Raw genomic sequence first — 15,961 nt, forward strand, 5'->3', positions numbered from 1 at the left:
TAATTTTTTTAGGAAAAAAAATTAAAAAATAATTATAATTCATCAAGATTGTTTAAGCTAGCAAAATAACATTAGCACTATTTTAGAGGCTATAAAAGTAATGAAAAAACTAAGTACCTAACTAAAAAATTAAGTAACTATCACTAGTAAGGTCCTTAAACCAAAGTTCTAGTTAACTTTTAACTTACTCGGGGTATCCGTATCATACAATTATTTCAGATTTGAGGAACCCTAAATTCCCATACTAATAACAATATTTATTTAACGCCATCTATTATTCACACATTGAACTACGAGTTCTACTCCGTCAATAATTCAGCTCTCAGCAAATAAATATATTGAAAACTTCTTGTATTTTGATAACACTGATAAAAGTCATCCATAAATAGGTAACCAAACTTATCTCAAAATTTAATCAATTATTTTAAAGTTTTCATTTACATTTTTTATTATTCTAATTTTTGTATAGAATATAATTGAAATTCGCCATACAAATGAAAGTATATATAATTTGTATTTTACATTTTTCTATCTTGGAAAATTAAAAGGCGTTGAAAATGAATGTAGATATTGAAATTAAACAAGAAAATTTAAAAGAAGAGGATGACAGTGAATATGGGCAACCTGATTTTGTTCAGTCCCACTTGGAAATTAAAGAAGAGCAATACGACATTGAAGATTATCCCGAAGAATATACCGGCTCCTGTCAGAATGAAAATTCGGGTAATTGTAATTTTTAATACAAATTTTGTTTGAGAATGTATGAGGATATAGGTACGTACGCACTGGCAAGTCCATAGCGTGAGCCGCATTTAGGTAAAGAAGCAGTATACCCAACTCAACTGATCAATTTACCCAACTAACTCAAATTGAGTCAGTCATACTAGATCATAAACGCTTGATTGTGTTCGAATTATATTTGTCGAAGAAAATGTAACATGTACTAGAATTAGGTAGAATTTGAGTTTAATCTAAGCTTTACTCATTTTTAACCAATTATCAATTTTCATTCTCATCCTCACAAATTTCTAAGGTTTGGAAATAAATATTGAAAAAATCTTTTACCAGCCTTTGGCTCTTGCTGCAATAAATTTTACAATCCAATATCCTTGTAAAATATTACTCTTGTCACAGTTTTGATACTCATTTAGTTTTCGTAACCTTATAATTGTTATTCATCGTGTGTATGTAAAATTGACATAGCTTTAAAATTGATGTACAGTGGAACCACGGTAATCCGGCTCTTGTCTAATCCCTTGTAATCCGGCATAACTATTACGGTAATTACAATGCAGATTTATTATAAATATATGAATTCTTCACGGCTGAAGTTAGAAAATGATTGAAATCTTATCACTTTGATATGTAATTTGTCGGATTACAAGGTATTCTTTTAAAAAAGTTCCAGGCTACTGGTAGTTTGTGGCGGTACTCTATAGTTCGACAAATTCGATAATTCGGCACTGCCTTGCAAAACTTTTATCGGATTACCCCGGTTCCACTGTAGTCCTGCTATAAGACATTATAGTATTGATGGTATCGTTTAGTGTTTGGGCAAATAATATATCAATATCTGATGGTAGCGTTTAGTGTTTGGGCAAATAACATATCAATCTCTCTATTAATGATACAGAGTGGGTCGAGAGTACCGTTTAAAAGACTAATAACTTATTATTTATGTTCAAAATCAATATGTCAAATCCTGCTAAACGCTAGGCTAAAAGTATTGAGCTTGTTGCACATTGTTTCATATAATACTGACGGACTATTTTTCAATAACTAAGTAATCATTTTCTTACGCTCTGTAATGGTGTATTTTTCCATATTAAACGTTAATCTACCCTATTTAACGCTTAAAACAAAGTAAAAGTTATTAGAATTTTAAATTGGAAAAATATTTTTGTTGTATCTTTAAATAAAATTTAACTATTAATGTTTTTAATATAGCAAGATTTCGAAGAGATAAATTTGCTTTCTATAAAAATATAAAAAAGAAACCGAACCGAAACAGAATTAAAACTAGAGGTCTAACTCAAAACTACAGGTTTAAATCTTATTTTTAACAATTTGTTTGTTGATGGTTCGTACTACTATAATAGTACTGGATGGTGAACAATCAGGAAAATTTAAAAACCTATAACATTTTCTTAAACCGAAAATGTCAGGAAATTAATAATCTAATTATAAATGAATTACAACAGACAAATAAATGATTTGATCTTTTTTACATAAAAATTATATTAAAATTGATAAATAATGTGAAGATATAGTGTCTTGAAATTCTTGATGATATCTTGGAATTTAAATATCCTGCATCAATTTTATCACTAAACCATCCATTCTGTTTACATTTGATTTACTTTAATATTCTCATTTTATTTTTCATTTGCAATGCGATCATAAAATCAGATAAATTGAATTAAAAAAAGATAAATATTAATTTTGTAATTCAACTATTATATATTTATTTATGAATATTTATATACATATATAATAACTTATAAGTTAACGTTGAGAAACTGCTCGTTTCAGAATTTAACGAACTCAATTGCCAGTCTTTTCACCCTCTTAGAAACACAACTTTTAAATTTTATACTTATTATCTTCTCTCTCGAATTTTCAACCATGATCTCATTTGTTATACTTCAAAAGTGTCATCAATTAAAATTTCTTTGGAGAATTATTTCATTTTATTATAGAGATGCTACCAACTACAATCCAATGAATCTTCCCAAATAATTATTCTACTCCTTCAAAAAATAATAGGGGAACTATTTTCCCGAATAATTTTTCGTGTGCGCAATGCTCATTATCAATATAAATGTATATCTTAACTGAACTTGCTTAAATTTTTTTAAAATGATCTAAAATCCTTCCTTACATGTTACAAACGTCAGTCGCTAGCCATGTCCATGCATCAAACTTTAGTATTTGAAATCGTAAATTTCGATAACTATTAAGTTAATAACTTTTAAACTTTAGTAGACTAATAAACATAAAGTAATCCATCTGTTATCAAGATTTAATTTGTATTTTTAATAAAATTATTTAAAAAATCTTAAGTCAATGTATTATCTCCAACTTTGAGCATCATGCTATAGCTGCTAAGGAATTTTAAAGTTTCCTACTAAATTAATGAGCCACAGAATGAATGACCATTTTTATTTTTTACAATAAAGTTAGCAGCAAATAAAAAATTTCAATGTCAGCCATTTTGTTTCACATTGATTACGCGGCGAGTCTAGTGTGTGTTTCCAGTAACTGTGTCAGGCCCTAGGTAAGTAATTTTATAAAAATTATAATATTAATATTAATTAGGTTAATTCTTAATCATTACAATTTGTTTTTAAGCCTGTTTCGATAAAAAAAAACCCTAGATTATAGAGCTATTTAGCATTAAGCAGGTTTATTCTTCAATTTTTACTCAAATCGTCAGTTTCTTGCACTGAATGTGACTTTGCATTGTTGACTTTATTGCACTATGCGTTTAATTGATTATTAATTTTGTGTTCTAGCCTTTAAAAAGTCAATTGCTGCAAAGACTCGATGAATTAAAATTAAAAATGATCCTGTTTTATAGCCGAACACAAGAAGAAAGAAAATCTGAAGTATCTGAGAAAGAAAAGGGACAGCGAAAATTTATTAATGGTATGACTCCAATATAGCAAAACAAACACTCGAAAAAAGTGGAAGAAATACTCATTTGATTATTGACAAAATCAAAACGTCAATCGAATCGGTAATAATTATATTTCGCATAACAGTCCACCCTCTGATGACGAATGTTTGTCACCCTAGATGTGTAATATGATATTAAAAACAGAGATTTTACACAGAACGACGATGCAGAGATTTTGAAGACAATAGAAAAACTAGAAAATATTACTGTTGATAAAATAATGATGTATCGAAATATCAATAATATTATTTAGAAATTACGATGTTTATTACTAATATTTTTTTGGACAATATATCGATATTCAATTTCGATTTTGCCCAAATTTTTGTATTATTATTAATCTGTATTTCGAATCTGTATACCAACTGCAGACCGTCACAAAATTAACAAGGAGTTACCTACACAATAAAAGTAATTACGATTAACTAAATATTATTAATTATATGTATATTATATTTCTTAAAGTGGCGCAGCCTAACTATTTCTAACTTTTAGAGAAACTGATTTTGTTCAAAGAAATAGCTTTTTAGTTGTAATTTTTCTATATAAACGGGGCTGTATTTAGACCACCTGCGCTATCGATTTTAATTATTTCTGTCATATTTCAAGGGTACAGTAATTGTTAAAAAAATGAGTTTACATGAAACTGGGTATGAATAAAATTAAATTTCTATGCTTGCCTTATAGACAGTAATAGAAATAAATATTTCAGGATATTCTAAATAACTGATTGAATAATGTTAATTTATGTTTAAGACTGATTATTACATTTGAAGTTAATAAAATTTGAATTCGATACTTGGAATCTTTTAAACTTTATGGTTGTAATAATTGTTAAGACACACTTCATTGGAAGTTACATATCACTGCGAAGGAGAAATATAATTAAATTAGTTTGAAAGCGCAATGATTGATAAAAATTGGTAGCGCTGTAACTAGTTGTAATAATTCAAAGCTCGCTGTATTTTCCAATGAATGCAACTCAAATACTGTTATGTTGTTAATAAATAAATGATTACACAAATTTTTTACGATTGGTCATTTTTCTAAAAAAATTCCATCCTATACTAATCCTATACTAATTAATTAATTAAATACTTATTCATAATTTCAAACTTAACTTAAAAAAATTTTTTGCTCCTTATAAATTAGTAGAAAGAAGTGGCCTCTAGGTATCCGGCCAAACGTTTCTGCTATCTTAACCATCAAAGATTTTAGGGTGGCACATACTTTCTAGAAAATGCGTACCGTCGAAATCCTATACTACAGTTAAAGTCACGTTTCGTTGCTGGCTGCCAGTTATCCTGGACACTGTAAGCCATATTTAACATCCATCAGCCAATAATACATGAGACGATCACATACGATATTAATGTGGAATGGGTTTGAACAGCACGAAAAGAATGCTTGATACCACATAGAATATTTACTATTTTCTACATAAAAATATTGCTAAAGAATTATTTTATTGAATGATTTTAGTGTTTCGTCTGTGCCCTTTAAATACAAAAATCATTTTGTCCGTCAAAAATGTTGCAACTCGAACAACTTGTTTTGTCTTGGGCATAGATAAAATAATAGTATCTTGGGTATTTGTAAAATAATTGTTTGATATAAAATGGACACTTTCGGAATTACTAGAGTCGTGAGAGAAAACGTTCCATTTTCGATTCCAAATGCAAATAATGGTTCCGGTTCGTCTTGATAAAGGTACATATGAGGTTTTAAATCTGTTGTATAGAAAAAATGTATCTTGCCTTTCGAAAAAGTAATCTCCAAAACATTAACTCATATTTAAAAAAAAAAAAGAAAGGAAATTCTCTATTATTTTAGAGAAATTAAGAGTGAACAAGGAATTTCAATCAGACTGTATAATAAATTTATAATACAAAAAAATAAAATTATAAATAAGTTATCAAAATTATAAGTATTTTTTTTTAATAATTTCATTTTAAATCTGATATAAAAAGGGCGATGAGGATTGTAAACCCTAGAACTTAACCTATTTGTGTTTATGAGAATAAAAGTATCTAGTTAACAATTTATATTTTTTTCAGATACAGAAATAAAACCAATTCAACCGGTATTCGTCAAAGAATTCTACCACCTACCTCAACCAGCCGAATATGAAATGCCAAACCCTTTTTTATACAAACCTGCGATATACGATACACATCCATATTCGCAAAAGCCACCTCCTTTAATTTACTATCAGCAATCGGCAAATACACAACCAATAAATACCTTTAAGACTATAAAAGATGAAGATGAAGATAATGAAAATGGTGAAGAACTTCAATGTACCTTATGTGGGAAAAATTTTCTAAAAATGTCCTACTTACGACAACATACCCGTAAATATCATAACGGCGAAATGCCATTAAAATGTTCATTTTGTGATGAACGATTTGCTAGTAAACGAGCCCTAAAATCCCATGAAAAAACTCATAATGATGGAAAACCATATGAATGTACAATATGTAAGCGGACATTTGCATTAAAACATCATGTAACAATGCATATTCGACTCCATACCGGAGAAAAGCCATATAAATGCACAGTTTGTGAACAATCCTTCGCTCAAAGACATCATCTAAAAACACATATACGTACTCATACGGGTGAAAAACCGTATAAGTGTGAGTGGTGTGGACACGCGTTTTCTCAAATTGGACTTCTAAAAACACATTTACGTACCCATACAGGCGAAAAACCTTACAAATGTATGTATTGTGATCAAGCGTTTCATGAACAATCAAATTTAAAAACGCATGAACGAAAACACACTGGAGAAAAACCCTTTAAGTGCAAAATATGTGGCGAAATGTTTGCAACACATTCGAAGTTGCATACACATGAGAAAAAACACGGTATTATTAAAATGGTGCATTGTAAATATTGTAATAAAGAATTTCCCACACGTCATCTATTACAAATACATATACGGGTGCATACGGGTGAAAAACCGTATGAGTGTAGTATGTGTGGGCATTTTTTTAATGCTCGCCACCATGTAATTGCACATGAAAAAGTACATTTAGATGGAAAACCGTATAAGAAAAATATATCGCGACAACAATTTTTATTGCAGTCATGTTTACAAGAGAGCGAGTTAATTGAAAAAATTGAGAAGCCACAATCAGAAACACAATTATTTGAAACCGTGTATTTTGAAGACAATGTAGATGATGAAAATGCGTAGTCTGACTAAATTTGAGATATCATTAGTCACTTTGAAATTGTAAATTAAATGTTAATTTGTTAAATAAATTAATGAAAGCAGTTTTGGCAGTTTTGTGTCATAATCATAAATAATAACTTAAATAATTCTTTACGAACAAGTCAAACATTTACAAATTCTTGAAAAAAAAAGCTTACCACTTTAGAATAATTATAGGAATTAAGTTACAAAACCTAAAACATCTAATTGGTTCTAAACATTTTTTAATTTACATGAATCAAAGGGGAGTATCTTATAGGCACTTTTTCAATCGTAGGCGTAGAGTTGAATGCAATTAAAGCAAAACATCTTGTTGATTGTTATCCAGAAAATGTAGAATCGACTATTGTTAATGAATTGGTTTAACTCGAACTGGCCACCTTATATTTCTTCTATTAATCTGCTTAATCTGCTTGCTTGGCGTTTTTTGGTAACTTAAAGAGTTTCTTAAATGAATTTTGTTGGTTCAAAATGTCGTAGTCATCATAGACAAATAAGTTCGATACGTAGACAAAGTATAAACAATCGCAGTCATAGACAAATTATGGTATAAGTATTGCTCTTCTGCAGTTACCATAACGATATTCTCTTCATCAATTCTAGAAACTTTGATTGAGCTACCTTGTACACCCACTGTTCGAACTGATAATTTTTAATATATCCTATATTTGATATTTCGTAAATCTCTGAAGACGTTGCTTATTTGTACATAAAAATTGGAAAACACGAAATTTTTTGTTTATGTGTGTAAACATAAAAATAATTTTACGTAGTTTTTACTGTAGTGATAGCGCTCAATATTTATTTACAATAACAATTGTAGGTGTTATTCAAAGAAACATTTTAATTATTGTAAAATGACATTGCAAATTGTTTCTTTCCAGTTTTAGAACATTTATTACCAGCAGGTCCGTGACTATGGTGTGGCAAAGGAGGCTCCCGCCACCTGCACATAAGATTTAGAGGCGCAAAACAAACCGTATGTTTTATGCGTAAAACAAAAAGTAAAGAATCATAAAGGCGCTCATTAATTTACATAAAGTCATAAAGTTAAAAAATTCGATTTTTTGCTAAAAGGGAAATTTGATCCGATTTTATTGGAATATTTTTTGAAATCCACCACTAATTTTGGGTAATTTTTTTCACCGGCGATGTCGGTTTTTCGTTAGCTATCATTTATGTGCTTAATTCCGGGACCAGGACTCCACATTCTTGAAACCAATTAGAGCTAGATTAATTTTGATCACAAATTTGAAAAGTATGACCCAAAGTTAGTAGGATTACATACTTGGTTTATCAAAATTGGATATAATTTAGATGTGATAGAGCAAATTAAATTTTTTGGATTCTGATGATGACATCATAAATTTAAAAAATTTCGATTTTTTTGATAACATAGGCAAATTTGATCCGATCTTGTTGGAATTTTTTTTGAAATCCACTAATTTTGGGTCATTTTTTTCAGCGGTGGGACCTGAAATCCATACTCTTTAAACCCATTAGAACTAGGTTAATTTTGATCACAAATTTGAAAAGTATGATCCAAATTAGAGTAGGATTACATACTTGGTTTATCAAAATTGCCAATATGGTACTTTTTGATACCTTTTAATGAAGAACGAATATATTAATAATAATTAAAATTTTAATCCAATTTTGTTTGTATTACTCTGTATTATTTATTATCAGCAAAATTTCGATTTTGGAGGTTAATCAGTTCTTTATGCAAAATACCCCAGTATCGTCCAGGAGAGTAATGAGTTTCTTTCTCAGAAACGTAGAGTGAAATCAATACTTTAATTTGAAACTCTTTGAATAAATTTTAAAAGTTTATCAATTAAATGTACAGATTCTTTTAGGTAAAATGACAAGATTATGGCAACTCTATTTCGCCTTTACTCTTATGTTAAATACTATTAGTAACGAATTTTCATCAAAAATAGAGTTAGAGCCGATTCCGATAAATATAACGCACAATCTAAATACTTGCTACCGGCGCTATGTACCCTCGTTACGGCCCTGATTACCAATTATATTTGCATACAAAAATAAAATAAACGGGCGTAAAACTTTATTATCTTTTATAAATTACATGAATCTTATATGATAAATTATATATTATATAACGGAAGAATAACTACATATTGATCAATATTTAAAGTCGAGAGGCGTTATTCAAAGCACTAAAATTTTGAAAACGATTGCTTTTATGAAGTAATAAATATTATTTTTTATTTTCTGAATTGGGTCATCTGGCACTGGAGGCTTAAAATTTGAAATTTTATGTAGTTACTTGATACTACTAGGCAACCTACTCTTCAATTATGAATTTACTGTCTAAAAATATAAAATGACAAAGGTATTGTTAGATTTTGTCCATAAAGATGAAATAAAACTGACTTTTGACTTAATTTAATTTAATTTATTACCATCATAATTTAAGTATGATTAACGGGACCGAAAATTCAATCGAAGGGCTTGCATTGCTTAGAAATAGTGATCGTAAAAGAAAGCTGGGTTTATAAAATCAACTCAATAGATTTAAAAAAATCCCTCCAGCCGTTTGCCTTCCTTTCAGTCTTTTCGATAACGTCATCCCTGGGCAATCGCTCATGGATTTATGGGTTCCAAAAAATGTATCTTTTAATTTATTAAATTAAATGACCAAATACCTATTTGTTTTTTTTTTAAATAAGCTACAACTTTTGAAATATGTTTTCATAAAGTCATAGTACACTATATCTAATACATACTAAACATTTTTCGACTCCTAATCTTCGATTCAATATACGCAGAGAATTTGAATAATTAACTTTGTAAGTTTTATTTCCATTTGTTAAATTTTTTTCATTTTCTGTGTATTCAGTAAGTATGGAAAAAAGAAATGTGACCTTGAAAATGCTTATCTAATGCGTGGCTCTATTTCTTATACTTGTTTTTAGAATTTTTTTATGCTCTTAATGTTTGGTTACTATTTCTATTCCATTTTCCATCCTATTTATGAATTGACTCATTTTTCTGGTCCATATTATCTATGACTGGTCCATATTTCTGGTCCTTATTACCTATTACTCAACTCAGCAAAATTTGTATCTTACATTCTTCTAGACGTAAGTAGTAATCATTAAAAATAATTAAATTTTCTTAACCTTAATGTAATTTATTAAAAAATATCAAATCTCTTTATGGAAGTTTCAAGTATGAATTCATCATTTAAAAAAACTATGGTGTCCCACGGTCTATATAATTTATTTCAAATTTTAAGCGTTTAAGCCCAGTTAAGCTTCAATAAAAATGAGTATCGTTAAATTACGACCGCTAAATAACACTCTCTGCGGAAACTAAGCTCTAACTAAGCGGAAACTAAGAAACTCTGACTTGTGGCAGGTTCAGTAATTTACGACAAATTACTGAATAATTCATACCGTCCTCCTAAGGAATGATTACGTCAACTTCAAAGACGTAAAACATTCAAAAATTTGTTATTGTAGATCATTGTTGAAATATTTTGTGATTTTCTTTAACTTTGCAGGTGAATTTTAATATTGTAGCACCATGTATAAACTGATATAGTAAAGTACTTCTTAATAATATAATTAAATGAAATTAGAATTTCTTAAAATTACTTTTAAATTTTGTGATCGACAGAGTAGGATGTCAACTGTTCTTTTATTTTGACCACCCTTATGCACCTTGCATACATGACTGAGCTGTAAATGGAGATGTGAAGATGTGAACTAATTTAGCCATATTACCCACAAAAATGTGAAACTAGAATTGATACCAAGACAAAATTTGAAAGTGAAATAAAAATTGATAAAAAACAAAGAAGTTATAAGCAATCACAGATTGCATTCAATCTCCTTTTAGCAAAACAAAGTTTTCTGTAGAATCTCTATGGCGATACCCACGTATGTCACTAGCGGGTATCTTCCTTTTTGTTTAATTAGGAATTTTAAACGTTCATATTTTGTATAGGTACGAGTAAAGATTTTTTAAAATCAACTTCACTTTTCTGCGCGTGCAGTGAGAATTCTTCACCTGTTCGAAAATTTTTAGTTTTAGTTTTAATGGCATTTTCGTGACAAGTTAATATAGCTAGTTTTTAAAACAAGGTTACTTGGTATCTTAACCCAAGAGAAAGATATTTTTGAACGAAATATATGTGTGCCTTGTTTGCAGCATTACAAACTTCGTTGCAGAAGTAATATTCTTGAATAGAGAACTTTGCAGCCTTTAAAATCCAAAAGTTACAATTTATTTGGTTTCCAAGTTTTTTTCTGTGTAGATAAATAATATTATTTTAAATATGTCTATATATTATCCAGAAAATATTTGTGTATATATTGTAAAAACAAAAACTTTTTTAGCTAGCGTAATGCATACCCCCGTGCTTCTCTCTTAAGATATGCAAAATTGTACTTATTCTTAGTTATTAATATTTTAAATGAGAGCACATTTTTTAAAGCTTTTTCGATAAAGCAGGGAAAAACATTTTTGCTCACATCCCAAATTTTGCAGCGCTTGGAAGTTTTACCACCTTGGACAATACTAGTATAAATTCAACACTGATTAGGTAGTTCGATCCTTACACTTACACTACCACGGTGCAGATATCAAAAAGAGCTTATAAAAATCAGTTTATTTTAATTTGAACTATTCTAAAATCAAATGGCTATGATTTGCAAGTTTGTAATATTTTCCTACATACTACAAAACAATGTGGACTGCAAATCAATTTCTCGATAGATTTATTAAACAAATCGTCTAATAAAATTCTTTTGTCGAGTTTAAAACTTTTTCACTAATCATTCATTAATGTTTCATATCAATTTATTGTGGGTGCTTCAACCAATATTTGTTCATTGAAATAAAATTTATTCCGAGTCATACTACCAGTGCTACTTAAATATTTTATAAAATTTATGTATTAAAATATTTTCAATAAGAACATTGACTGAAAACTATTTTTTCCATCATGCAGATTATTTAGATTCACGCTTAGATTGTAATGTTCTTCAAATTTTAGAAATACATACTAAGGCGTTTGTTTATAGTCTAAAAGTTTGAACATATTTTTGGGTAGGTATTTAAGATACAGTGAAAACTTTTACAATACATTTTTTTTACACTATCCGAAGACAAAAACACAAACCTGACGAAAGGCTAGTGGTAATGCTAATGCTAATACCCTTTTTGGTATTTACAACCCTAGTAGCTCAGTTGATTAAATGCGTAACTAATTCCGTTCGCGGTATGTCTAGGGTAACGGGTTCGATTCTCGTCATCACTACAAAAATTAATTCAATTAATAGTTGTGATGGACTAAGATAGTGCATGATATATGCATGAAGGAGGTGCACTCAGCCCCTGAAAACAATTGAGGAGCTGATAAATGAAATTATCAGCGGAAAAGGTGGTAAAATACATACATGGTATCACAATGGGATCTATAACCTAAGTGTGTCCTTCGTGGCTAGCCAATAACCTAACTTAGTATTTGAACAGTTGAGCAACAAAAAAGATTATTTAGTCGGGTTTACAACTTAGCTAGGTGTTTGTAATATTATCAACGAAAAATTAAAGGAACAATTATTAACACAAAATTTTAACCATTTAAATCTCTGCGAAGAATCTTCGAATTATCACCCCTTGCCACTTTGCATGGAGGGTTGAAAGTGTGATAAATGTTATCCCTAAATTTTATTTGAAGTTTAGAAGCATACTAAAATTTTAAAAATTATTTTACAGCAACTTTGTTGTATAATGAAAAAACAGCTAGTAAAAGTAAGCTTTTTTTCTAGAAAATAAGCTATAAAAATTCACATACGAGATTTTTGGACCAAAATATTCTCTTTTCAAGCTAAATTTACACTTTCGGATTATAAATCCTTTATCTTTTGAAATAGTCATTGCATTGAAATTTTTTCACAAATCCTTCGAAAACTAAAACCATCTTCTTTTAAGCCCTCTTTCCCTGATTTCTTTTTTGTATTATTTTAATCAAAAAAAACGCCACTAAAACTTTAAACAAGATTTTTAAGGCTTTATTGCAGCTTATATGAATTTCGAAAAAATTGAGAAACTTTTTATATTTTTTGATTACTTTGAACATATTTCTCAAAATTTTTCTGAAAATCGAATAAATCTATTACTGTTATAAATAATTTCGTTCCATTCCATTTAGTACTGCTATAGTAGTACCTACTGTATATGTTGATTCTAGGTTAATCTTAATTTAAAAGAGCGATACCTACACATAATAAAAGAAGACAAAATCAAAAATATCACAATAATAATGTCAAAAATCCAACAAATTTTTGGAATTTATTTGTATTTTCTGGAAATTTTTTAAAATCTCAGGTCTTTAAATTGAGATTAAGTTGTCGGTTTGCTTTCCAATGGTACCGATTAGTGAAGAACAAAATTACATCACCCGGCAATGCATAACGCCCTTACATAATACTATCTGACCAATTTATTTTAATCTAGATGAAAGCATATATGCGTATGAGATCTTGGCACAGATTTGGCACAAACGTGGGTCTCATAAATAACGCTACAGAAGCACTGAGGCTACTATAATGGAGTTGTAACACCGGGAGAAGTTCTTCTACGAATACATGCTTTTGTTTCAGACAAAATTTTTATACTCCTAAAATTGTGTGTGCACATCTAAAACTTACAGAACTACAAAAGTAAAATTTAGTACAAATAAAGTAGCTATCGACCATATGCTCCTGTTTTCCAGACCCAGTTTTCCAGATAATTTATAATATCCCGCAAGTTTTATTCTTGCATAAAATATACAGATATACAAAGAACGAAGATTATTTGTTTGGAAAGAAAATAGAAATCGGTTACGGGGAGAAAATTAATTGCAGTAAAATATATTAAATCAATTTTACAATTTTTGAAAAACAAAAATGTTTAGAATCACTGTTTAGGTTTAGAACAATAACTATAATAAATTATTATATGAATTTGTGGCCACAATAAATTTTTACAAATTGGTAAGTTTTATAAATTTATTGTATTATTTTTGAATACGCTCAGTTCTTGCTGTGGCCGGCTGACTAGTTAAGCCATTTTTGTCAAAATTTTTTCTTTTTCAAAATTGAATATGTGCTAAAAGTATCTTCAAAATCTTAAAGTGAAATATATTGAATACTTAGTACTTATTTTAAAAAAAAATTAATAATTTAAAGGTAAGATAATTTTATTTTGATAATAAGAGTTGCTTCACTTTTTTTTCATAGCATGTTGTAAGAGAAAGTATTGTGTTAAATATTTTTTCAATACAATAAAAAATTTTTTTGTAATTTTTTTATTTATGAAATAAGTGCTATTATTTATTTTTGTATTTCAATAGGCCGCCACCGTGCCGCTTCTAAATACATGTCATTTTTTTGTTTGTACAGAAAAATTTAGGTAATTGGTTCAACCTTTGTAGTAGTATTGATATAATAATAATAAATTTAAACTAATTAAAGCAATCGAATTTTAAATTAACACCTTTTAAATAGAATTATTTAAAAATGTGTATATACACAGTTATTATAATGAAGAATACCTAATTGTAATTTCAAGGTTTTTAGCTAAAAGAATTATTTGACAAATTATTTCTGCAATAAGCATCAATTGCAATTTTAAATAAATTTCTTTCATCAGACTCAAGATTAAAATGATACAAGAGTTCCTCAAATTGGACGACACATAATCGTTGAGGTTTATCAATTGTGTGTATACTGTAAAGGTGATCGAAACTAAATTTACTCTTATTCTAAATCTGGGAACTTCAAAGTGTGTTTTCGAGCCTAATAGTACAATTTAATTGATTAGAATTTGTATTTTTGCTATATATAAAGTTAAAATATTAGTTATTTTAAAGCACGATTAAAAGGTTGCTTTCTAATAATTATAGGTTGTTTTCTGAAATTCCAGCTTCTGCACATAAGGGATCATAAAATCAAAAAGTTATCCAAATTTGCAGGGAACTTAACGTCTTAAACCTCCATGTATTGAAATGTTGAAGATATTGTAAAACAGTTTCATTACAAATAGTAAAGCTTGACTAATTTATTACAAAATTTTGTTTGTATTTTTATCCTAAATAGTATGACCCACAGCTACAGAAGATTTTATGCATTTGGCGAATGCGTAAGGGTTGCTGTGATACAATCGAAAATAATCTAATGTTTGAGAATGTTAAAGTTACGGATTAAAAAAAAAAACTTTTTATGAAGTGAATCGTGTTTGATACTTATTACGTAAGTCTTGAAGAGGATTTTCCAGTAATAATTATTTAAAAAAATTTAAGTAATTACATTTTTAATGAATAAACACTTTTTTTCACACCGATTATGTATTTATTGCAGATATTGCAAATTATTTCAAAAGCGCTTTTCTTAAAAACAAACGATAGAAACTACGAAAAAGGTACGGCTTCTTTTTGGTATTAAAGCTAGATAAATTCTTAAAGTATAATTAATTAAACAATTTTAAGATTAGACGGAGTAAATTTTAACTAAACCAAAACCCGGAAAAACTAATTAATTTCAAATGTTTGACTCGAACCCAGAAAAAATTAAATTAAAATTAACATAAATAAGTTTTTTATTATAAAATTATTTTTATGTAACTATTAAAAGTTTAGAAATTGTTTTCAAAAGTGTCTCTTTAATGTGTGTGATATGTGACCGAAGTCCACTATTAAATTAAAGTCAGACGTGTCCAGCGCTGTAATGAAGTGTAAACGGCGGTATATGGCGTTTATCCTGTGTTTGGATTGAAATTTTACTTTTTAGGTTTCCAGCGTATACGCTCTGATTTTTATGGTCTGTATACGGTGGAACTTTTGCTTTCATTTTACGATTACAAAAAATTTTAATAAGAAATACTTATTAAGGAACAAGCTTTTATTGTACTAAAAAATAGAAAATAATTTTTCTATGAGTAATTCATACACGACTGTTTGTAAAAGCTGAAGAGGCTCAACTTAAAATGACTCTTAGTCGTGTACGAATAACTCTTAGAAAAAAAAATTTTCTTCTTTTTAGTAC

General features: G+C 28.6%; 2 protein-coding genes across 3 annotated transcripts in view; both read left to right on the forward strand.

Annotated features, from left to right (window-relative positions):
* The first annotated feature begins 348 nt into the window (after nucleotides 1-348).
* Nucleotides 349-6,909, forward strand: LOC123304973 (zinc finger protein 501-like). Of its 2 annotated transcripts, none has more exons than XM_044886544.1 (3): nucleotides 349-389; nucleotides 549-723; nucleotides 5,737-6,909. In XM_044886544.1, the coding sequence occupies exons 2-3, from the start codon at nucleotides 558-560 to the stop codon at nucleotides 6,879-6,881; spliced, it is 1,311 nt and encodes a 436-aa protein (XP_044742479.1). In that variant the 5' UTR covers nucleotides 349-389; nucleotides 549-557; the 3' UTR covers nucleotides 6,882-6,909. The 2 variants fall into 2 exon arrangements, with proteins under 2 accessions (XP_044742479.1, XP_044742478.1); XM_044886543.1 differs by having other exon boundaries at nucleotides 352-389; nucleotides 470-723.
* Nucleotides 6,910-13,966: 7,057 nt separating this feature from the next.
* Nucleotides 13,967-15,961, forward strand: part of LOC123291131 (elongation of very long chain fatty acids protein AAEL008004-like) — a 57,902-nt gene continuing 55,907 nt past the window's right edge. The window contains exon 1 of the mRNA XM_044871597.1: nucleotides 13,967-14,107. The gene's annotated coding sequence lies outside the window, so the exon portion shown is untranslated. The remainder of the gene's footprint in view (nucleotides 14,108-15,961) is intronic.

Source organism: Chrysoperla carnea, chromosome 1 (genome assembly GCF_905475395.1).
Source record: "Chrysoperla carnea chromosome 1, inChrCarn1.1, whole genome shotgun sequence".
In the NCBI taxonomy this organism is placed as follows: Eukaryota; Metazoa; Arthropoda; class Insecta; order Neuroptera; family Chrysopidae; genus Chrysoperla; species Chrysoperla carnea.

What these genes read in the sequence shown, in the direction of transcription:
- LOC123304973 (XM_044886544.1), top strand. Translation starts at nt 558, where the DNA reads ATGAATGTAGATATTGAAATTAAACAAGAAAATTTAAAAGAAGAGGAT. An exon ending in CTGTCAGAATGAAAATTCGG is followed by an intron (nt 724 to 5,736) that starts GTAATTGTAATT and finishes TATTTTTTTCAG; the next exon opens with ATACAGAAATAAAACCAATT.